This window comes from Helicoverpa armigera, chromosome 21 (assembly GCF_030705265.1).
Source record: "Helicoverpa armigera isolate CAAS_96S chromosome 21, ASM3070526v1, whole genome shotgun sequence".
NCBI lineage: Eukaryota > Metazoa > Arthropoda > Insecta > Lepidoptera > Noctuidae > Helicoverpa > Helicoverpa armigera.
The window spans coordinates 4,736,314-4,762,940 of record NC_087140.1 but is presented as its reverse complement, the minus strand read 5'-3'; the positions used below and the strand labels follow the sequence as shown (position 1 = coordinate 4,762,940).

General features: G+C 35.4%; 1 protein-coding gene across 1 annotated transcript in view; it reads left to right on the top strand.

The window, feature by feature from the left end:
* LOC110379182 (uncharacterized) overlaps window positions 1–26,627 on the top strand; it is a 79,077-nt gene that overhangs the window by 11,296 nt on the left and 41,154 nt on the right. Inside the window, exon 2 of the mRNA XM_021338725.3 lies at window positions 22,240–22,422. Coding sequence (XP_021194400.2) covers window positions 22,243–22,422 — 180 coding nt within the window. The 5' untranslated portion in view covers window positions 22,240–22,242. The remainder of the gene's footprint in view (window positions 1–22,239; window positions 22,423–26,627) is intronic.

Below are 26,627 nucleotides of genomic sequence, written 5' to 3'. Positions count from 1 at the left end.
GTTTGTGGTAAATGGGTGGTGAGATTATAGTATTATAGTTGAGGGGAAGACATAGCATGTACCTTTTAATGTACGTAATAATTTTGTATTTTCGTATATTGTTTTAATATGAATGGGTGATTTTATGGTAGAACTTCAGTGAAAAATATACTTGGGTGAAGTGAAAAAAATTATTAATGATGTTTCGAAACGTAATTGAATTATTGCGTAATAGAGATCTACGTTGTGAAATAAGATTAATATAAGTTAAAACAGCTTTTCAATTATTTCACAATATTGAGTAGAAATCCATGGTAGTACATTTGAAAATTTAAAGATATAGGTACCTAACAATAAACGAAAACGAACAAGTCTCTCGAAACTTATTTATGTCCTATCACATATAAAATGTTTATGTTTTAGAATACAGCAATTTCTGATACGCTTTACTTTTCTCCATCTTATCTTTAGGGTTATATTCGCTAAGAGGGGAGATGGACCGATAAAAAGGGACTTTCAAAAGATAAAGATCAGTCCACCGAATAACAGTAATCCAGTCTTTTACTTGACGCTTCGTATGTGATTCGCAGCATCTGTTATATTGGTACAAACTTGGTATATTTGCTCCAACATTGACCTTTCACTATAACAAATTGAACTTTATGCATCTAGCAATAAGGATCACTTTTTGTTTCTGAAATGACGCAAATATTTGGATACATACGCCAAGTGAGTTTGCCGTAAAAGTCAATTGAGCGAAAAAGGGTTATTACCAGGCTTATGCGCTAATGTTCGCGAAAAAGATATTAAAACTAATTAACTTTCTGGAGTAGAAACATGCGAGATATTAATTGCCTTTCTGACTAATTGAAGGAAAGGAAAATCGTGTCGCCGATTTTATAGTAGAAGCATGTGTTTTGGTTAATAAGTCTTGTTGAGGTAAAACGGTCCTGAGGTAACTTCTTCCTGCACCCGGATAAAAATGGGTACCTAGGTATATACATTTTCTCCACCTCTGGACTTTCTGTATGCATACTATGTAAACGTTTAAAAGTGCAGTAGTTTTGCATGGAAAGCCAGATAGACTGACAGACAGAGTTACTTTTTATTCGAGAAGGAGTGAAACCGCTGGCGGAAGCTAGAATAAAATATTTGTTAATTCCCTTTCAGCCTGTAAGGAATAAAAGCCGTGTATCAACCTCAACTCACAGATTTGCATAAAACGTATCAAATAAATAAAAATGAAAAACAATTTTATGTTTTCACAGAGTTAGCAAACGAGACATTGTTTTTTCAGTCGTTGAGTAAACAGAATAAATTAAATTTTAGCTCGACTCATGAAAATATTATGCTGACTTCGTCCAAAATAGTACTTAAAATTTTATACTCAGTAGAAGTTATTTTGATGGTATTTGAATACCAAACCTGTGAGTTACTTACTGGTTACGGGTTCATTTTTTATACATGACTACCGGTCCATTTAGGTCAATTTGTAATTCCAGTTATCTAAGCATATAAGTAGTACAAATATATTTTTTGATCTGTTTGTTCTCTATGAGCCGATTTGAAAAATTCTTTCACTGTTTGAACTTTGTCACTACTACTTTATCAATGGGTAACAAAAGTTATAGGGGAAAAAATCACCTGGAATGCGGGGTGAAAAATATTTTCCTGTCAGATAACCTATATCCGTCACTAATATATTTTTTCTCAGACCAGCAGATTTTGAGATTATCGCGTTTAAGTAAACAATCAGTTTCTTCGGCTTTATCACATTAGCATAGATTCTCTGCCAAAATCTATTACAAGTAGTAGGTATAAGCGGAATTGTAGCTTACACCATTTTTAAGGTAAAACCCTTTTACTTTAATGTAGCTTGCATCTCCTGTATTTATTTAACCAAGATTCAGCAGGAAATGTTTTAAGTAGGCGTCACAACAAAATATTTATCTTTCCACTCTGTCGAGGTGTTGACATGAAAACGTAATGCGTCAATCCTCTGTCGAGGGAAAGTTGTAAAACCTCACAAAGTTCGACGTATTTATTTAATGGTGCTTGTTTGAAATTTCACAAGGCTCCGGAGATTTTTTAATGGCCATGTTGCTATTACGGGGGTTTAATATTTTAAGTGCTACATGGTCCTTTACGGGACTTAAACTTATTTATTTTGATTTCTTCTTCTTTTTTTAGGGGCTGTCCACTACTTGAGCCATTTTCATTTGTTCTAAGCGAAACAAGTCTTCAGGCACTGGAAATGCTCATCCACTCTCGGATGTCCATAGCCATGATTATTTTGACTACAAGTATTCAAAAGAGCTGGGTCTTTCAACCGTACTTTGTTTTTGTGTGATTAGTATCGTAATGAAAAGATATCCTTATTAATTTTGTGATCAGCTAGCTCAGTCGGTAGGTAAATCTGCCTTCCTATTATAATGCCATCTATTCTTTGAAACTTCAGAACAATGCCTTCAACACGACTAGATCTATAAATTCCTAAGTTTCAAATGCAAAAACCGCCGCCTACTTTCTCACCCACAGAGACAACTTAACCCAATGACAGCATGTTCGAAATCTGTGCCATCCCCTATTGTTTACGAAAACTCTGCCAAAAACTCCAACAGTCGCTTATATGATAATAGAAAACATAAATAATGATAATTGGGGAATAAATTTGAGACACCAGCGAACTCCAGGGGACCCAATTAGAGGTCTTTGGGAGCTCTTCCATTTTTTATATAGCATTTATACTTGGGTGTCTGAGATTACATTTTATGTATGTTTTGGGAGATAATGAACGTCTTTCACACTTTATGTTTTGTCTCTATCGTATGCTATAACTTCATTAATTAAAACTTTTTTACAACTGCATGGTTTTATGTTTTAGAGCAATTTAGATATGAAAATCATAGTTCATACGTAACAATTATAGCTTTATCAACGTTTGTTTGTTTGTAATATTTCGCCCTGGATTTATAGCTTTGTCCTAGATTAAAATTTTAAATGTACCTATAGCTGGTTTTGCTATTAAATGAAACAGACAGATTTTTGAACACAGAAAAAAATAATGTATTTTTTTGGAAACATGTCTGAATTTGTCTTTATGTAGGTAATTGATTACTACTTTTTTATTTCAAAACAGGAAGAGAAAGCGGGCACGGAAAAACTGTGAAGCTAGTGAGCCGTAGGTACTTGTATAATATGTAAATGTACGTATGTCTTTGTTTGTATTTTCTGGTTGTAATGTCACCAAAAACTGTTCTATGAATTTCGGAGGAGGTCCATAACCTACTTGGATCTTATTCAAAAATCTAAAAATATTCAGTGCAAATGTTCTGTCAGTTCGTTTAAGTTAAGCGATCGAGTGCTCCGCCGGGTAGTACTAGATTTTTCACCTGTCACTGAGAAGTGATCTGTTTTCGAGACTCCTTCGTTTTCAACGTATTTTTCTGTTTAAATTTTAAATTGAAGTTTATGATCTTCGTTTTCTGTAGATTTAGGGATCTAGTGCCATAAGTTAATGGTATACGGTTGTCTTTCAAAACTGTTATGTAAAGGTTGTTTGTGTCTTTCTGACTTTACCTATCTATTGCATAGAGACCGTTTGTGTATCGAGATTTAAAAAAAAAGACTTATATTGCGTGACGTTTGATTGACGTGATCAGTCTAAAGCCACTAATCGCCAAAAAGAAAGGAAAAAAATTAATATCTAAAATCGGAATTAGGCTTCTAAAACCAGGGACGTTATTTACATAATTCCACTATTAGGTCAACACAAAAAACTAAGTTTCAGTTCAAGTTTATGATAATCGACACAACACAAAGTAGGACATAGTGTTGATGTACCCAATTAGGGGGTCTATCTCGGTGTCTCGACGCCATTGCGATTTCAAATGGCGTTCATGTATAAGAATGAGGTTATTCGCAAAATTTCTCGGACTTTATACTTCTTTGTTATTGTAACCTTGAACTTAGAATGTTTTTACTAGCACTTACAAAACTTGATGGCTATGGAGGGAGTTCCAGGGACGCTCGTTATTATACAAGCCTGATTAGTTGTTATTGTAACCCTCTTCTTTGAAGGTTATGAATCAGAAAGTTTTTATGTCTTTTAATTAATAATGGCTGACTATTATCTTATTTATTTTGTCTGTGAAATTTACGTACACTATACAGATAATCCTGGATTAGACAGCAAAAGATATACCTAAGCTAAATACTTAAATAGCATAGAGAAACTCAAAAAGCGAGTATAATTTACAAACATGTCCAAAAATAGATTTACAGTGATTAAACTTTGAGCACGTGGCCTCTGATTTTAAAGCCAAGTTAATTAAAAACTACAGAAAAATGAAAATCACGTGCACGGTATATTTTTACCGAAAACACGAGTTCATGTTTATTTAAAAGAAAAAGTCTTCTAATTAGTTTTTTGGAGTGACCCTGTTAATTGAATCATCTAATTCAATTTCTTAATTCAAACACGTGGAGCTGTGAAAATTAGTTTTTCTTGTTTTTTTTTTAGGTTCTGACAATGATGAAACGGTTTCAGTAGATTTTTCTCATAACTGGCTTACTTTTAGAAAATATTACGAATTATGTCATCGTTTATTACTAGACTTATCTAATTATTCAAGGATGACAACAAAAATAAGGTTAGTTTAAGCAGTTCAAATTCATAATTATTCGCAAATAAATTTATCACTACAATTTAAGATTTTTATAAAGACAAACAGCCCTAAATAAAACTTAGAATAAAAGCGAACAAACCAGAAAACAATCTTCCTTCCAAGCAAGATTATATACCTATTCAGTTCAAGTGGATAGGCGTTCCTCCCAGTTTACTAAGCGGTCAGTCCGGCCAGATGTCACGAGATCGCTCTCAGGGTGACTCATACGGTTAAGTGCTCCTTCGAGGGTGACGGCTGACGGCAGATTGCGGGTGACACTGGAAAATTAACAGAATAGGCCCCTTGTTTTCGAAATAAATAGAGGATTTGAATTGTTCAACGTCCTTATCATTTAGTTAATGTAGGTACTTATAAGAGTTCTACTAACGCATTTTAGTTAAGTTTTTAATGGTGTAGACCAAAAAATAGTTGAAACACAAAAAAGGTTAATTTTCATTGATCTATTAATTCGGTAACATAAATCTAACGTTGGTCTAGCTGTCGCAAGTGCGGCTGCTGAGCACGAGGTCTCGGGTTCGATTCCCGAGTCGGGCCGAAATCGCTTTGTGGGTTTTAGAAGACTTTCACAAAGCAGCCCGGAGCCTGGAAGTTGGTGATTGATACACCCGTGCATCGGAGAGCACGTAAATGTCGGTCCTGCGCCTGATCTCTCTCCGGTCGTGTCGGATTGCCGTCCCATCGGGTTATGAGAGTGAAGGAATAGGGAGTGCACCTGCGTCTGCGCAAATGCTTGTGCACTATAATATGTCCTGCGCAATTGGCTGATCTCCTTAAATGAGAACAGCCGCCGTAGCCGATAATCGGCTAGGAGGACATCATCAACATAAACTTATTAGTCTACCGTGGTTAAATCATCGTGGGTTAATAATGTTATTTCAGGTAACTATGCAATTAAATTAATTATCCCAATATTAATTAATTGGGAAGTTCATTTAAAATGAACAATTTTCGTTAAACTGTCACCGTTTTAAATTATAACTTGAATCTAGAGCAAACCACTAAAAATGTATGTATGTAGGTCCAGTTTACGAAATAGGTATATAAAAGAAAAACCGGACAAGGGCGTATCGGACTTATGATAATATTCTCATTTTAAATGATAAATAACGTGTCAGAAAACAATAAATACCTAGGTAATAAAATCACATATCAAAAGCTAATTCTTGAATGATCGGCCACCAAACCAAAATCCAATCAATTTCAATTTTAGAATTCGTTTCATTCGATCAGTGTAACCCGTCAGCGATTCTCGCCAGCCAGAATTCGTGGGGGGAGGGGAAGCATAGAACTTCGTCCAACAAACGGCAAATACTAATGAACTCCCGCGGTTTTTTCTACTTTTTAACAGGCGAAGGCTCGTAATTGCCCGGTCAGTCTGATGTTTTTGTTTGGCATAGTTTTACAAGATTTCTGTTTAAATTGAAAAGTTTCACTGTCGGTTTGATATTGTTTCGTTTGGAGTTGATTAAATTGTTACGTGTTCTGTGCAGTGGTTACTAGCATTGTAGTGCACGAGTATTCGATTCAATGGAAAATTGTATGTGTATATTTTTGTACCAAATGTTCACCAGACGACCTTATAAGGGTCGCCGGAAGATGCTGGATGCAGGTCGCTTCCAACAGGTATCTGTGGAGATCAAAGGGGGAGGCCTATGTTCAGCAGTGGACGTCCTATGGCTGAGATGATGATGATGATGATGATGATGATGAAATGTTCACCTCTCGGCCTCTCGGCAAAGCTGGTTGTCAGATTTGTCCGACCAATTTAACGTGCCTTCCAAAACACAGAGGAACTCCTTACATCGTTAATGGTCATCCATTCACGGACCTAGCAAGTCAAGCGTTGCTTAACTTTAAGATCGATCGATCCGTGCAGATATTACTTTGAGACTAACAATAATCAAAAATCAAACATGTTTTAAACAAATGTTCACCTATTTTGAACTGAAAGAATGACACACAAAGTCTATGTTCAAAATTTACTGCCACAATCGTCTTGAAAACCAAGAAACACTCTCAAATGGAAGTATTACATCGTTGAAACTTCGAGAGAAGCTCCTAATTCCATGTAAAATACTTGATGAATACAAATATCTATTCATGATGACGTCACAATTATGTTGTTGGCAGAAGCTTGGTATTACAGAGGCCATCAACAGATTCTATCGACCGTGTATTCTGTATAAATAGCTTAGACATTATTACAGGATATCTGAATTTGCATCAAGGAAGCTCAGTAATACTTAGTGCAGTATATACTTAGTTAGTTGTATATATTAATAGACGTCATAATATGGCTATTTGGGCTTCTCATACCGGATTTATCAAGAATAGTTCACAGTTCGGATTTAGGCTCTGTTGGACGTAGGAGCAAAATAGGGCCTATTTCTTTCCTCAATAATTATATTTTGCTTACGTTACCCAACTAAATTGGCGTACAAAAATTCAAGACAAAAATGGGAATTAAGATTATTTTTATAGCATTTGTTTTACTTATTGCATTTTGATATTTAGGCAGTCATGCGTTTGTTATCTTTGAGATTATAGAAATATTATAAAATGTAAAGCCTTATTGTTTATTTATAATACTTTGACAATAGTGAAATTGCTTTCGCTTTTTATTTATGAGACTTAGATAATATAAATCAAATTCTTTTATATGAATAAGCATAAAAGCCGAATATCAGAAAAAGCAATAAATTACTTATTGTGAAAAAAATATGCTTTTAATAAAACAGCCTCTTAAAGGATAGAATTCAGGCTTTAGAAGTACTATATTCTCATCTCAAGATTACCAAACAAAAGTGCTCACTTCAGTCAAACAAAATTAAATTAAATGTCGCGGTCCTAAAATAAGTAAAAGTCACGAAAAAATACTCCATTAGGAGTAATATCACTCAACACATAAACTGTAATAAAAGTCAATAGTACTCACAGTTTATAAAGGTTTGCTCGAAATAAACTGACCCCAAAACAGTTGTTGAAATTCGGACAAGTGGCTGTGGTCTTAGGGTTTTAAGGGTTCCGTTTTGTTTTCTTTATTCGAAATTGACGGCATACGGGAATGATGAAAATGAATCCTAAACAGATGACGATCGACGCAAGTGTACTTTAGGCTGTGTTCAAACCAAACTCATTGTCAGCCGCAGAATGTGATCGAACGTTACGCAGCTTATTGTCTTTACATTTATATTCACTTTTTTGTTCATATCTGATCGACGATATACATATGTTATGCGTAATATGCATTGACGCTGACATTCGGCGGCTCTCAGTCAGTTTAGTTTGAACGCAGCCTTACAGCGTTTTCAATTCAGAGGATTTTTAGCTCAGTATTTCCCAGCGACAGCGCTCGGTTTATACGCGGTTTCACGCGTGAACATTCTGTACTACGGATCCCCAAAAACCTCGGCTCTCGAGGATCCAGTGAATTTAGTAAACAAACCCTCGAGGATGTCATTTGAATCGCAGAACGAAAAATAATATTTGAATAACTTTCAGCAAAGCAATGAAACGTCAACATTCAACTGTTTTCCGCCCAGATTGGGGTAAAAATACAGAAAACAGCGGAAAAAATGAAATGGTAATGTGAAAACTGGAGTCAGCTTATAGCTTTGGATATGAAGTTAGAAATACTCGTAAAATGCTATCTCATGTCCTACGAAAAAAAGTATTGTTATTGCAAATGAAGGAATTGGTAGAAATAGTAAACATGATTTGTAGGTATACTTTCCAACCCATACTTGACATACCACTTTCAGCGTCCGGGTAAAAATTATGCCTATGTCCCTTCTTAGGTTTTCTGTATGTATACCAAGTATCTTAAATCCCTTTCAGCAGTTTTGGCTTGAAGAATATAGCTAAGTTCGCATTTATAATACAAGTCCGAGTAAAATACTCTTTGCTATAACAGTTAGAATGAGTCAATCTAGATCTGCAAATAGAAGTAGTACAAAAGATGATTGATGACCTACTGATGGAACAGTAACATATTTCCCTAATCACCCATTTAACTTGTACTCGGTTTTATAGGTAGATAAGCAACTACCTAGTTGTTGTATTTAGTTGCAAATGTACCATGTAGACATTGTTTAGAATGTTTTATTTTTGGCAAAGCCAGTATCAAACCAGTTATTGCCGCCAAAACGTGACTGGGCAATATCTGCCTAAAATTGATGGCTTGGATGCTGCCATATTACACCAAACATAAATGTTGGCAGGGTGTTAACATCAGGCCTTTGCCAAACTGGCGTCTAGGATTTGCCTGTCAATAGTGCCAAAGCTTTTCATGTTAAACTAGAATGGTAAAATTGAAGTAGCAGAGGTTTCAATCTAGCGGATTTTCCACTCGGTTTTATTTAAAAACGGAAAAAGCCTCTCACTCCGCTTTTCTGTCTAACCATCAGCATTCTCCGGCCCTTATCCCAATTTTATTTGGGGTCGGCGAAGCATGTTTTCTCCTTCCATACTAACGTCTAACAGCCTTTCAGTCTAACCAGAAGCACCTAAATATCAATGTTTTACATGACATGGAGCGACTGCCTACCAAACCTAAGCAACTCAGTTTCCCTGATAACCCTTGGGAAGACAGGTGGTCAGTCTTTCTGGCTTCCAAAGATGTTCAAGTGACAACCGATATCCACGAATTTGACGAGCCTTCAACACGGAACTCATCATGTCATAATCATCCACGGACTGACCACGCCAAGCGATGCTTAAGCTTAAGATCGATCGACCCGTGCGGTTGTTTCTTATGCCACGAGCTCTAGTGACCAGTAACCTACTCTATTTCGATATAAACAATGGCAGACTTACACATGCTTATTGATCACAATATCAATAAGAACACGTTTCAACACGAGCCACAATTGACGTAACAAGGACACATTTCTCGTTGATTACTCTGTCGTAAGAAAATATTTTCTTTCTTCATTATTTATGCTGTATAAATACGGAATATGAAGAGTATAATATTTTGTGCGAAGAAGGGAATTTTTCGTGGATTCTATGGAAATGATGAGTAATGGTCGGATACAGGTTGTTGGCAGGTGTTATTATTACAAACTAGTTAGAGGTCCTTGGTTTCATGGTTGAAATTGTTTAGGCTATCATCCTTCTTACCCCATTTTTTATTTGGGGTCGGCGTAATATGTCTTCTTCTTCCGTAGGTGTGTATTTAGCTAGCGTTTTTTCCAGCCATATCGTCTTTCATGCAATCTACCATCGTTTTGAGTGTACTCTTCCTCTATAGCTCTTCATTAGAATTAGTTATCTACTCCACGACAATACCAATTTCAATTTCGGCTTCATAATGGATCGTGTAATATAAACATGTTCCACGTTAAAAATTTACGTATCGAAACGCCAAAAACTGATCCTGTTAACCAAATTGGTCGTTTGATAACACTCCTATTAAATTTCACGGAGACACAAACATAATTAATAATATCTATATTGAAAATCAGATATCTTCACGTGCCTATAAATTGTGTACGTAAGTGTAAGGTCTTGTGGTAAACAAGGGTATAAATCCACTGTGACATATCACAAAGATATTGTGAGAGGAAGCAATATTTCCATTCTTTGGCTGTGGAATCTAACATATGTTTTTTTAGCTCCGTTCAATAAAGCTGTTATAAAGAGATTTTAATTAGATTTTAAAACGTTTTACGATCGCCCGGATATTAAGGACTTAGACAAATACGAATGTTGGAATTGGTGCTTTGGATCACATTGTGACTTTTAAGGCTCAATTTTGTGAATGAATATGGTCTATCTATGAATGAAAAGAATACCAAACATAGACGATGATAATTTAAATGTTATAATAATTGGACGATACAAATAACCTTTGAAATGGAAGACACTACGTAAACAGGAGCTCGTTTTAAGGCAAAATAAAATATTTGCTAAGTAAATTAATAAAAGTGACATGGTAGTAACCAATTTCATGTTAACTAGTGTAAATGCCACTAAATATATTAACATCGTCACTATTCGAAACATAATTTACTCACGCTAACGAAACCATGTAATGTCGAGTTTAATATTTTATGTAGAACATGCAGATTGACAGGCGTCACTCGTGCCCCGCTCCCTCGATATTAACCGCTTCAAGCGGCTGTTTTCCTGGTAACTCGATTCGGAATATTTGGTGCCTATAATTTATTTCAAACCTGACAGGTAATTTTGGGTGTACTTAGAATTTTGTTAATATATGCTCTGATATCCTACTTAAATTAAAAAAAGAATACAGAAGTTTCTATGTATGTATGTCTAGCTAGACGGATTCTTCAAATTAATAGTAGTAGCATACGTGACACTTTCATACAATTAATAAGTTTCACACTATAGCACCTTGTCCGTCCATCCTTATATTACCTTAATTACAGCCCAGATTAGCTGGATGTCACACAATATACCCGCACAATCAGTCAAGCATATACTGTGACACACTTGATCAAATAATTACTTCAATCCACATTGATTAGAGGTTTCGTCCGCATGTAATACACTGTATTATGTCAAATATTGGTTGCAATCGTGCTAATTGAATGAGGTTGCTGTGGTTCATGATTGTACGAAACAAACCACAGGATCACACGATAAAATTATAAATATGGTGGAGCTGTGTTTGCTACAGTCAATTCTATATGTCCAGTTGCCTTACAACGTATGGTAAGGATCGGTTCAGTTATCATTAAAATATGTATGTATTTCTTTAACAGTCTATTAATCAATGTCTTATTGCATTGTTATTGCTTTTACACATTGTACTTTATTGAACGTACACCGCTCCTATTTTCATTGTAGCCTGATATACAGTGTTTTTTTTTGCATTCTTCTCATAGAGCATGCATTCTTCTCTAGATGAAATTTCATCATTCATTATATTCTGGTTTTACTACCTCTTGATAACCTTGAACACCAACTAACAAACAAATCTATTTTGACATTAGTTTCATAACTAAGCATTGTCGAGGCTCGTAATCTTCGACACGAAGCTATGACGTCACATGAAATAGCTTAGCACGTTTGCGTTCATTCAATTTGGGAGATTGTTCAAAACTTTGCGCTTAGTTTAAGTCGCAAGTTTTGGGGTCGGCCTTAAAACTATCACGCCATTGTGAATTTGGTTCAACATAGAAATACAGTTCCTTAATGATGCTTGAATTTGAATGTTGTGTTTCTATCTGCAGTGGACATAGGAATGGTAATATCCATAAACACGTCTACTAGGCAAAGTATAAGATAACATACATCTTGGACCACCTACACCTAGACGACTTTAGCATTGAAGTAATATAACGACAGCATCTACAATTACAATTAATAAATACTCTCTACAGTCAAAACGAATCACACCACCGTGAATTCACCGAGCACATGGGACAAATTTTAATTAAAGTTCTCTTACACCAGCTGCATTTTTAATAATTAAAATTGAAATAAAATTAACACTTCAGAAAACTGTTGTCAATCGACTTAAATCAAAATTGACGGTTCGTTCCAACCGCATTAAAACTGGTCTCTGAATCGACTCTGTATTTCATTTCCAATTGCATGCCAATTATAAGTTGCAGAGATACTGAAACATTCTATAACTTCACCCATAGCCAATCTAATATCCGAACTTTCTAACAATTTAGCCCTAACTAGCCTCCAATGTCCAGTGTTATTAAATTTCTAAAGTTGTCGTGGGCCCCGGCATGACGATTTTGCATAAACATGAGCATCACCAGTTTTAATAGGGAAACTTTTAATTAAATTACAAATAAACCTCATATAAACGTAAATAAATGGGTGTGAGACGAACTAGCAAAGTATTCTTGAGGATATAAACCTTAATTTTATTACGATGGTGTGGTTAGTGTGAAAGTTTAAGAAGCTATTGCAAATATTTTATAGGAAAGTTGTTTTGACCCTTTTGCCCCAGAAATTGTGGGGAGTATTTAAGGTTAGCAAAGTATGCATATATTGGAATGTCTTTAAATAAAAGGGATATATAGTTATACTGACTTATGGCTACTTTCATAATTGACAGTTTGTGATATGGCCTCAATAGGAATCTGGCGTGGATCTCTCGTTAGTTTTTACTTCTTTTACTGAACATCTCAGAATTAGGCTTTCTGTTCTATTTTACACTTTTAAATTTTTCTCTCAAAATATTATTTTCTCACTTTTAGGTATCACGTTACAGTATCAACAGAAACACAACTCAAAGTTAAGTGGTCTCCGACTGAGTACGTATTTTAGACAGTCTTGTGTTTATGACTCAGCATGACCGTCAGAGCTAGAAGAAAAATGGAATCGACAACAAAAATAAACTGCCCCCTCGACCCTCAATTTAGGTTTGTCGGACAGTGACCCGGTAGATATTAATCACCAGTTTGTTATGAAGAACCTTTTCAACGTGTTTTACAAGATTCTGCTCAAAATGGCACTCGTGTTGCTTTCAACTTTCTTGTAGAAATAGAAGTCGAGTAGTTCTCTGTTGAAGAGAATTTCTGAATCATTGTAGTAGTCTCCTGTATTATGTCACCACGTATATTATATCTTGTCCTATATACCTCACTTTGTACTATTTATGAAATGGAATAGTTCCTTTATTCGCGTTTAAATGTATTAAAACGATGTTTTTCTATAAATAGACATTTATGTTAAAACTGTGTCTTCGTGTCCTTCGTATTTCTCATCATTTACAAAATGAAATCCAGTTTCGTATAAAATTACATTAAATTCTACATTATCTTCAATATCTTCTTACGAATTAAATACAATATTCTTTTTGCTTCCATTTCCATTATTATCTTTAGAAATATCTCTTTTAAGGTCTGGTCTTATTACAATGTCGGTTTTTGTTTTGTTGAATTTGCCAACACTGCCGGCTCTTGGGATTAATCCGGAACGGATCCAATTATAATATTTAAATTTGATTAAGCTTAATATGTTTCAAATCTGGTTATTCAATTAGTACTGGTATATTAATTAGACAAAATAATTTTAGTAAGATGTAATTAATAAGTAACTATTTAATGTTTGTTTAAAAATCAACATAGGTATAATAAGAGTGCCATATGGTCTTGTGCATAAAGAGCTAGAATGACTTTCGTCAGTGAAACCAAGTATTTTATACTGGTAGATGTTGTATCTATCTTGTATCAATAACGAAAACACAATCCTGTTAATCAAGTGTCTTAAAGCGAAGCCACGGCATTTCTATATTAAAACAGCATGTATTAAGCTCACAGATTATGTCGAAATCTGTAGATTCACATTTACAGATACAATATTTGGATCCGAATACGAATGTTATCATATACCGCAGAAGGACTCTCCTGAAGTTTCGACAACGCATTAAAATTTTGCACGCCTCCTATCGCTTTCATTGCTCGAATTTGGCACCAAGCCAGTTTGGATCTCACCCAAATTTGAACCTTACGTGTCAGAGGTTAAGTTGAATCTTCTTTGTGTTTGTCGTCCGTTTTTTAAGCCAGCCAACGGTTCGTAAAGTGATTGCTTTCAGTATTGAGCAGCTGCCAGTGAGCTTTGTCACTGAAATTTATCAATGGCCAGTTATTAATGTGGGTGTTGACATAGGTTGCTAAGATCTACAACGATTTGGTCCTCCATTTTTTTATGTATTATTTTTTTACTTAATACGTCTTGTGCACAAAAGTCATAAAATGCCAGGATCTACCTTTGGGTGGATTATCTTCGATTCTTCGTAATAATATATAACAAGGGTTGAGAGATCTGTACTGGGATTCTATAAAACTCGATCAACAACTCGCATTTCACTTCGATTCGTAATGTCATTTCATACTTTAGGGGAGGTAGGGGAGGGATGGGCACTTTTTCACAATTTATTGCATAAAAAATCAGATTTTACAGATCATTATCAACTTTTATTGCCATTTCTTATATTCGGCTAAATATAATGAAAGAGCTTTCCTAAAAATTACAATCAGTTTCAACATTACGAGATATTTAAACGGTTTTATTTAGCTCACCCCGTTTGTTTTATTATTTATTCTTGGATCAAATTTAGTAATTCAAATTTCACCCTCTTCCTGTCAACCGATTGGTCTGAAATTTTGTATACACCTTTAATTAAATCCAATATGGCCGCCGGCACAAAATGGCACAGCCCCTCAATATGGGTATCAAATGAAAGGGCTACACAAGTAGAATACTGTCAGCAACCCAGCGGGCGCAACAGGGCCAAGGCCTGCCTGCACGTCGATTCTATAAAATTCGAACAACAACTCGCATTTCACTTCGCTATTCACTCTCACTTCGCATTCGATTCAGAACGACCTTGATTTTGCATTCTGTAAACATCACCTAATCACTTGCGAAGTGAAGTGAGCTCGACATCGACCAATGCTGTGCTAGTGACTTCCCACTCGACAAAATGTCAACCGAGATTAATCAGTTTTAATTTTATCAGTTTTGACACAGAATTTTAGCTAAATATGATGTTTTAGTTATAATTTGTTATTGTAAGGAATTTGAGGCAGCTTTTAAGTATAAAATAAACAGAAATCTCTAAATTCGTGCTGTGAATATAATCTATGCTTACCCTACGAAAAAATACTGACAGCGCCAATTTGCCTTTCTTGCTGATTTTGAGGAAACCTTATATATTTTTTACTACGGCCGGATTGTTCAGAGCTTCCACTACTTCATTTATGCAACGAGATGCAGACGGTTGCGATAAATAAGTTCTGATGCCCTCTTTAATAACCTTCTGGTAACCGCCACTAGCCAAGAATGATAAAGTACATAGTATCTGTGAAACAATAAATCAATAAAAAATGTAATAACTACTTTATCTGGATTTAGTGAAAACAAAATTGAGACCAATTTGGTTATTTTCATGCTTAAGAGAATACCAATATTATAACTGAAGTACAGAGTCTTTTGAAAACATATCAGCTGGCGGGGAAACCACATAAAGGGAATACTCCTTATTAAGAACTAAGTGTTTTTCTTATTATTGTGTGCTTGATTACAATTTTTCAACTATAAACTGTGTCAATACTTACTTTTACACGAGTTGTAAGTCCTTTGCCTCGACGTTTTGTGGGCTTTATCAGGGCAGTAAATCAGACTCCAGTTGGTCAATTAGCTCCTTTGACAATCTATATATGCTCACATAGTCATCATCGCGAGTTAATAAAGATAAACTACGAATTCTAGCAGATTGTTGACGCTTTTCTAAATTATCTAAAGCATGAGCTTCTTCTAATAAAGATTTAAGCAAAACATTCTAGCCATCGTTAAAGGTAGGCACTTAATCACTTTAAAACACTTAGAACTTTATTTAAACACTATTTTAAATATAATAGTCTCTAGATCAAGTTGGCAACGGTACCTGAAACAAGATTCTATAAAGGATTTTTCGCGCAGATTTATAACCTCACAAATTTTCACTGACGAAGAAGAGCAAAATTTACAAATTATACATTACATGGTATGTCCAAGCCTCCCTACCATAGGGAGCATTGGACACTTTGACTTAGTTTATGAAAAAAATCGGTAAAAACTTTTAAGTTAAACGGTTTTATCTTATGTGCACTGAAAACTAGAAAATAAAAATAGTTACTTACCTGTCAACCTACGTAGGTGGTCCCGGTCATATTAGACTAAAATAAAAACGTGGGGCCCATTAACTATTGCTGTAGTACTCTTCTAAAGGTATAATAGGTGTGGATTGCATCGACTTACTATAATTGTAACTGGAGATTTTGACAATCAATAATTAATAATAGAAAATACACATACCTTTCATTAGTTTTCTCTTTATAACGATCCGAAACCGCAACAAAATATTTAAGTACTTTTACGAGTGTTTGTTCTTGACAACTCACAGAAATGACAGATAGTCTATGGATGAACACCGTTACCAGTCGGTAACGTAAACTACCCAATAAAAAAAAAACTATGATCAGAAATCAGAATAAAAGGACCCCCTTTATTCTGATTTGATCATGTCTCCCAACTGCCCATCTCTCCCTACCTCCCTATAGATAGACAGATTTAGACAGATCTGTCAAAATCTCGACTTTGATTTAGTTCAACTTGTCAACACGCTCGATAGTGAAGCGCTAGTGTAGTTTGACAATGTCAATCACGAAACTTTAAGGTAGAATTCCGTGGGTCGCGATTGTCGCAGCCGCGCGCGACAAAAGTCAACCTATGAAAATGTATGGCACCGCTGCCGAGGGCCGCGACAGTCGCGCGCGGACGACGAATTTCGTGAGCCGCTCGCGGCCGTACGCTTCTCAACATGGTCTAGCGCTTAATAACATCTATAGAATTTTAGTAAAACCAGAATTAAATTTTTGACAATGCCGCGAGCAGCTTACGAAATTCGTCGGCCGCGCGCGACTGTCACGGGCCTCGACAACGGTGCCATACATTTTCATAGGTTGACTATTGTCGCGTCCACGGAATTCTACCTTTAGATCGAAGTCGAAGTGAGAGTGATGTCGAAGTGAGTTGTGATATTTTATAGAATCGACATGCTGAACATAGCAAATAATTAGTTAGTTCTATATACCTAACTTAAGTTTTTATATTATGAAGTTAAGTTACAGTATTCATATTCCTTCCCGTTTCGTAGCGATCTCCCAAAAGAACCGTCAAATCAACGTAATCCCAATCGGCTATCTTGATTAATTGTCAAACTTGGATGAAAATTTTTAATCCGGCCTTTTAATTTAATGCAATTTATTACCGAAGCTTATCCTGAAGTTATAAATTATTGGGTCTTAAGATAACTTTGTCTGTCTATCAGAGCATAACATTGATGAGTTTGTTATTCGCCTCTTTATTTTGAAAGACTTCGGCAGGTGAACTTTCTGGGCTTAAATAATTTTAGTAATCCATTTGATCGACTTTGACAAGGCGAGGGAACAACCCTCGTTATTTAAGGCTCGATATAAATAAATGATGATATTTCCAATGTAAATGCCGTTATAAATAACACAAAGAAACATAAATTATTCATTAAAATAATGCGTTACAGTCTAGAATTTAATTTGGTTAATGTATAGACTGAAGGAGATAGGTATGTTTTCTTTATTCGGTAGGTAATGTAATTTAAGGATTAGTTAGTAAATTAATGGATTGTGTTTGGGGAGGTAGAAAACATGGTACTTAAAATATTACCTGATTTACTTCAAGCTTTGCCTTTGGCGTAACACAATTTTTAATATAATTATTTGAAAATAACATGTCACCCAGCTCCTATATATTGAACCTCTTTTGGTCCGTTGCTTTCAAGGATTTTTTTTTAACAACTTGACATTGAAAACCGCGTTGAAAACAAACCTCTTCAAAAAAGGCATCTCACACATCTTCAAAACTGACTTTCCCAACCAAAACGACACATAACCCAAACACTTACTTTAGGCAGAAATCCAGGCAAGAAACTAGAAAGGCGAAAGAACAAATAACAGAACATTGCAGACTGTGGAACATTTGTTTTCAGACATCATTGTTGTTGTGCATTGTTAGTGGGGACTCGACACTACTCCACGTCGCCGACCCGCGGTAATAATTAAAAATACCTGTAAAATGTCGCACAAGAAATAATGTTGTGAATGAAAGCGAGGGTTCGGGTTTCAATGGAGCGTTTGATACTGATTTGAATGAATGGGTGTAGATAATGGATGAGTATGATTTTAATTTAGGAAATTACAGTTCAAAATGAATATTGTCGAAATCTCTTTTAAGGCCGTTTTTTTAATCATCTATCTAACTAAGGAATAAATATGTCCGTTTCACATATTTTCTATGACTCGGCTAATGTAATTATCGGATACGGTGGCTGTTCTCATGTAAAGAGATCAGCCATCTGCGCAGGTCATAATAAGTATATTATAATGCACAAGCATTTGCGCAGACACAGATGCACTCATTGTGCCACCTTCACTGTCATAGCCCGATGGGGAAATTTTTCAGATAAAAGTTATATGGCGATTGAAAAAACCCGCTCAAACTAATTGTTTTTGAGGGTGAACAGTATAGGTAAGGAATGGATAAAAAAAATTATGTTGAGGCATTTTTTTTTTTTTTTAACGACGTCAAAAATCATCAAATGACCCCTTCCGCTGTGGGTTAGCAGCGGAGAGGGAGTGTCAGACTCTGACTAAAAACCATCGTGTTTCGTCATGAGGCATTCTGTGGACTTTTTAATATCGTAAATAAATCATAAAGTATGAAAGCCTACAGGCTACAGGATATATGCTTCGCAAATTAATTGGCTGGAATTTAAATACGCTCGTTTAACAATTTTAATACCGATAATTAAAATGCACTTCCATTTACGCAGAATTTATCGACCAATGCGATGTGATGCGGTGATTAAATAATGAATGAATATTCAATAACTGAGTATTTTAAACGTTTATTATATGTGTGAAACTTAAGACTTTTATAGACCACTAGGAGCGACTGCCTATCTGACCTTCTCTGCCCAGTTTACCAGGCAACTCGGTAACCCTTGATTAGACTGGTTTTCCTATTTTCTAGCTTTTTACTACCCTTTACGAATGCCAAAGATGTGAAAATGACAGGCACGATCCACCAATTTAACGTGCTTTTCGAAATATGAATAAAAACAAATGAATTCATCAAGACAAAACGGTCACCCATCCTGGATCGATAAGCATTGCTTAACCGTAGGATCAATCCACCAATGCGATTACTTAGCCGCTAGCTTACTGCCATGTTTAAATCATGTTCTGCTAAAGTGGGCACCTACTTAGACACAAACCGTCTTACCATAAAAACTTAAACAGACCATAGTGGTCTTACTACAAAAACTTAAACATGTGTCAAACACTTGTCTAAAAAAAGTGTGACTGCAAAATGGACCTTATTTCAACGTCATAATCTGTCATTTTTTAGACAAGTCTTAAACTGACGTTTAAAAGTTTTTGTGGTAAGACGGAGAACGTTTTTCTCAGTACCTCTACAAACACAAGTCAGCTAACGGACCAGTTAACATAACAGCTAGTTAAACACGTCAATCATGAACTACAATTAATGTTGCCACATCAAACCGCTAAGCTTTACAAGGCTTCAGTAACACATATCGATGCAGTATTGTCCAAATTTACTGGCAGTATTACTCTCTCGATAAAGTCAGTCCCCTTGTTTCCTATACGTGAGTTATTGCCGGTCTATCTAATAACGTATAATGGAACGTTAGTCGGATTATTTCGGTGAGCTGACGTTTCTTTTTTTGATAATTGTGTTCTGAGGTCACATTGGCAGTCCAATATTGGGTTTGGGTTGGTTTTAGTTGAAATAAAATATATTGTTCGTGTAGTTTTTTCAAAAAGCATATAACTTAATAACAGTTGTATATGCATATCTCTTTTCCAATCTTGACTTTTTATTTATTCTGGTAATCTATTTATTTATTATTTGTATTGTATTAAGACCTACTTTGACAATCTCTTTGAATATTCGTTGATATCTCTAGTTAACATTTCTTATCGATAGAAGTCTTATTCAATTACATTTCATCTCAATTTCACGACTGTCTTATAATATCAAACTCGGAGAGTCTGAAAACTTGAATGGCTATGAAATTGAGGCCAGTCTTTGTCTCATTGGGGATGGTAATATCAGTTGGCTTTCTGAAGTTATACATTTGTAAGAAGATCTTTATGACTCTCTGTTTGATATTCATTGAATGATTTTAAAATGTTGGAGCTTCGAATATTGGGGCCTCTTCAAAATAGTTGTCAGTACTTTGACACAGCGGGAGGTTCAGATACAAGATTTATTGAAATTCTAGGTTTCGTCACTAGTATCTCGCAGAAAAAAATTCTCACACTAGGATAAAAAAATTTAATTGCAACCTTTTCGAATGCTGTTCATCTCCATTACAAAGATCATCCATACACATGTTAATAAGGTCTTCCTGTCTTATTTGCGCATCAAAGAGATTAATTTCAAAATAACAATCTTGCTAAACAAACATTGCTTTAATATCAGGCTTAAGACATGAGACAGCCCATAATTTATTCGTCATAGTATACATGTACCATACACGCAGTAAGGAAAGCTGAGCGGAGATGCCATAATGCAGGTAGGTCAGACACCTTCTTCTAGGTCAAAATACTTATGTGGGCACGGCCAAAACGATCAGTTACGTGTAAACTAACAAGGGGTTCGGATTATTTGAGACATCAACGGTTTTTGGTTTAACAACAAATGACCCGATCATTCGTCCCGATCCAAAGAAGACAGCAAGGTTCCCCGTATAGACGCATTTTGACACGCTGCTTTCTTAGGAGATTTTCTGTTATGGCATCTCCACTAGAGATTTTGTTCTCCATGGTGTATACCATGACACCACGAACGTAATCTACCCGTATTCATGGTAATCCTTATTTGTGACGTCATAGTTAGCTTATGGGTGTCATGGGATGCAATATGCTAAGCTATGTGACTTTACATGAACTTATGTGTTATGTTGGGATATTTGTGTTCTGATTATTTGGAGCTTTTATGGTTTGATGGAAGGTTGGGGATGCTCTTGTTATAATCGTGCGACTCAAGACTTCAAGCCGACTCGGGAAAAGTTTAGGCATATGATGATGATTAAGATGATCTATCATATGATATCTGTCTAGCATTTTCCCAATTATATAAGGGTCGGCTTCCAATCTTATCCAGACGCAATAATTGAACCTGTATTGTACCATTTTGTTTACCCGACGTTTCGGCCAAATGTGTTTGTATTAAATCGCGAAAATTTAAAAACCTTTATCCCTTACCTAATTATAAGTAAAACTGATATCAAACTTCACGAAACCTAAAGCTATCATTATTTGTAAATTGATACATTAGGTCTTAGTGAATATGAACTGAGAACTACATAGATACTGGCACAGAAAGTGCTAATCAATCACGCAGGAGTGTTTGCGGCAAACAGACGCTCCGTAATTGATACTCAGTGATTCATTGAGTCGTGGTGCTCTTTTGTATATTAAAGTTTACTACATTATAATTGTGACTAAGGTCATTCCCGATATTGTATCCATCTGCTGATTTGCTTGCTAGAGATAGAATTTTCACATAAAAGTAATATGAGGTTTGTATCTTTAGCAAGTGAAACCACAGATTACTATAATTATTAAAACAGGAGATGGGTAAAATATTTGGGAACGGTCGTAAATCATAAAAGTAATCATGTCTGTTTGTTTGGTTTTTACATAAAATTACTAAATTTAAATGAAATATGGTACTCACATAGTCAGATAGAGCCTGAGAAGCTACTTACCGCAACCGATGAAAAAGTAACCTTCGTCCTCGAAAGGGCTTTAGAATATCTACGTTCTAAAATTCATTAAATCGACGCAGTCGTTTAGCATGATAGCGGCCCAAACAGACAGACATACATAATAACTTTAGCATTTATCAGAATAGTACGGATTTATCAGCAGCCTTCGTCAATCCTTTTTTTAAGTAACACCAAATCTGCACTGTGATCGGTATTTATAGGTCTAACGAAAATCCAGCTAAAAAGCGCTTTTCTTTCCAGATAATGGCGAGCACCGCACGGCTAGCCACCGTTTACTTCCTGCTGACCCTCGCAGCCGCTTCCAGCGCTATCAAGTGCTGGAAGTGTGGCCAGTATAGCGATGGAGTCGGGTCTATCACGCCGTGCAGTAATAGAACTGCTGTCAGGCTGGAAGAGTGTCCCAGCAACGCGAAGTATTGTATTGTGAGTATTTTGAACTGTTAGATTGTTTATGAAAACGTGTATTAAAATTGATAGCTTAGTTTAGCTACATTGCATTTTACCATATATTGATTCTAAAAAACTAAACTTATATTATAAGTTACGGTATAGCTTACGGTTTCAATATTTTTTATAACGTCTAAATTAGTCCATGAAAATATAAAGTCAAAAAAGCGCCAGGTAATTATAATAGCGTGAAAAATTTAAATGGTAGCAATCAAACACTTGAATTCTCTCCCTTTGTGTGTGAACTTCGCGTGAAATACCCAGAAATGCACGTACTTACCTTGCGTTAGGCATATTTATATTTCTATAGTTTTCTTGCATTTTACGTGTTCTTTTAATAGTGTTGGGGCAGCTACGGTACAATTCCGTCAGGATACGAGCGAAACCGCGGATAAAAGCTAGTTCATAACAAGTAAGGATATTTGCCAATAGTAATGGCTTCTGAATCGTACGTTTGAAATGTTTGTATGGTAAATAATTAATTTATATTTCGGTAATATCGCCTGGAGGTTGAGTAAACTATTATTTTGATTTCAAACGGGATTGCTTAGGATATTGCTTATTCAGATTTTGGTAGAGTGTATTCATGTAACATTATGTGTATTGTGGTTATATGGCCATGATATTGAGATAACAAAAGTATCTGAAATAATCTCATTCAAAGAAATAAACAAACTGTTCAACTTTATTACAATAGTCATTGGTCACAAAAAGGCAACACTGAAAGAAATATAAATCCGTTCCCCAAACAAAAAAAGAACAAGTCAAGGAAAACGAAAAGCCACGTCCTACAATCAAACACTAATTATTTGGTTTCTGTAAGGGCGGTTCTCGATTCGTACTACCCGACCCCTATAATTATATCACTCCGATTTCCTGCTCCGAAAAGCTACAGATAATATGTATAAACTAACCGTTTTTTCGCGGTTTCATCCATCGCTTTCTAATTGTGAAAAATCGATCCAGTTGTTTTTGAGTTTGTCCATTATAAACAAACGAAAAATATATTTTTTTCTTTATGATATTAGTACAAATATATACTCTGACCATGAAGAATCAACACGTAGGTATGTCTGTAAAGCATTAGAAAAACGGGGTAATAATATAAAATAATAAAATATTTGAACATTATCCTCGCCTGTGCAAACTGTTCTGTTTTCCCTCACTCAAAGTAAATAATAATTCTTAAATCATTTGTTTACTCTAAAAATGCAGAGGTTTTCCTTGTTGGTTTAATCTTTACTTTTAGTCTTCATTTACAAGAGGAAAAGTAAATTGCAAGAATTAACTAACTCTCTTCCTACTGCATCCCTGTACCAAGAACAACCATTTCTCTCAATCTTAGTTTCACTAGCTTTCCGATAGATGGGGCGACTTCCAATATCCGGGTGAGACGGCAAGACGGTTTATCCGGACGTTACTAACGTTTGGCAAGATGACGTCAGCTTTGCCCAGATTTCGGACCTTAGGTTTTACTGATAGCGGAAAAATGGTCTCATAAGATTTGTGACGGTTTTTTGAGGTGCGGAATTTGAAATTACGTTTGTGAGTTGAATTTGTAAGTAGCTTGTAATGCTAGAGAAAAAGTAAAACTACTTACGACTTATTACATAAGCCTTTGAATAAGTCGTGGTGGCCTAGTGGGTAAAGAACCAACCTCTCAAGTATGAGGGCGCGGGTTCGATTCCAGGTCAGGCAAGTACCAATGCAACTTTTCTAAGTTTGTATGTACTTTCTAAGTATATCTTAGACACCAATGACTGTGTTTCGGATGGCACGTTAAACTGTAGGTCCAGGCTGTCATTGAACATCGTTGGCAGTCGTTACGGGTAGTCAGAAGCCAGTAAGTCTGACACCAGTCTAACCAAGGGGTATTGGGTTGCCCGGGTAACTGGGTTGAGGAGGTCAGACAGGGCAGTCGCTCCTTGTAAAGCACTGGTACTCAGCTACATCCGGTTGGACTGGAAGCCGACCCCAACATAGTTTGGGAAAAAGGCTCGGATGATGATGACATAAGCCTTTGAATTTTAACCTTAGACCTATTAAATAATAAATAAATAAGTAATATTAATAAATAAGTAGGCTAATTAGATCAGCATTTTTAACGTCAAAATTACAAAAAAGACAACATCCCCACAACGCCCCTCTTTCACCACTTCCTAGTTGCTGATATACCTACTTCAATTTTCGTTACCTATTTTATTACATTAAAATACTTTATGTAGGTACAAACATAATTACTAGACTACTAGTAGCCTACAGGGTATAATTTAAAACCTTGCAGTTTCCACCAGAAATGACGAAAAGCAAAAATAAAACCCAAAATGTTAATTCGCCGTCCAATCCGCTGTCCGTCGTACTAAGCGTTCTCTAAGATAAGGTTATTAAGATAACGCCGCTCATTCAATAAAACGTCTTACTAACTTACTATTGAGCTGGTTTCATTAAGTAGAGGGTAGTTAACTTGCTTCTTTAAATGTAACAGTTAAAGTTTTTAGTTAAATTAAGTGGTTATGTTTTGGATAGACTACAGTTTTATGTGTATTCTATGCCGACGATTCGTAAAAAATTCTGCGTACAGTTTTGTAACTGTGAAAATACCAAAGAGATATTACTACTATATTACTATTTTAAAGGTATTTAAATCGATGTGAAAACGAAAGTTAAAGATGGCATTAAAAATATATTCAGCAGAGCCACGTGGTCTCCGTAACCTTTTCCTAATTCACTTCATCTGAATTGTATAAGGATTTCTTTCCAAACATATACTTATAAGTGATAGTAAGATCGTATAAACAGATACATATGTAAGTAATTGTTCTTATTTATTTCACCCTCGTTTTTTTGGGTTAATACCCTCAAAGACAGATAAGACTTCACCTAAAAAACAATCCTTTTCGACATTGCGTAAAAAAGAAAAACGTTTGTTTAGCGCTGAAATCAAGATTTCTTTTCCACGTACCTATTATTAAAAGCCATTTTGTATTGACAAAGATATAATTCCGAGCATTATTACAAAACATAAAGGTAATGATTATATCAGCCACTTGCGATTTTTTTTTTGCCTTTACCGAATAAATGATATTATGATTCTTCTTGTACCGTTAAAAATAAAAAGAACATTTTACATTAGGTATGATTTTGTTAAGGAAAATATTTATTTTATTTTGCTCACGGCTTAAAACGTGGCAAGCGGGGCTGTCAAAAATAAGCTTCTTGCCGAGGATCTTAGGTCTTTATTTTGAAAATGTTATTTATAATGTAAAATATCGTTTAAAATTTTCATAAAATTGCATAAAAAATGTGTTTATATATAGTGTTTGTCCAGTTTATACATAGCTTACCTCATCAAGACTAAACATACCTATGTTTTAATCCCATACCGACTAATAAATTATAGCTCATTATCACAACTACGTCTAAGTATGTAATTCAGATTCTAGGTTAGACAGGTTAGACTGATGAGCTGAGACTGGTACTTTAACGTACCTAACACTTGAACTCCTCAACCCGGACATCCTTATTAATCTTCCGACTATCTGGAATGACTACATACCTCTAGACAGCCTAGCCCTTTAATCAATTAATTCTAAGTCAGGTTCGAATTTGAATACTTTACGGTGTGCTGTACAATGTGTCCTTCGGTAACATAAGAATAAAGGCATCTACACACAGTTGCAGTGTTGCATTTGAGCGTTTTTATTTTTAGGGTTTAAACAACGGAGCGCGGGCTTTTTGCGGCTGATTCGACGGCGCCCTTATTTAACAGAAATCGGTCCATATTTTACAAGTCGAAACAAAGGCCCTTGTTTACATAACATGAATCCCAAAAGCCAGTACTTTGGGACGTGTACTTGTATTTGGTCAACCGAAGATAAAAGAGAATGACAAGGGGTTTAATAATATCAAGGGACAGCGCTTTCATGACATTTTCAGTCATATATTTAGATTTTAGAGGCCTTCGAATAAATAATGCTTTCTCTATTCTGTTACTTTTTGGATGGAACTTTCCATGAAAATCTGTATTAATATTATAAAGATTTCTATTTACAAATTTTAGCAAGTTACCCTTGGGAAGGGAAGAAACACCTCTCTGTGACTATTCATAGAATTTAACTCTAATTATGATTATAAGTACTTATGTGGCAAAGACCTGCCTACCAAAGTGCTTCCACTATAAT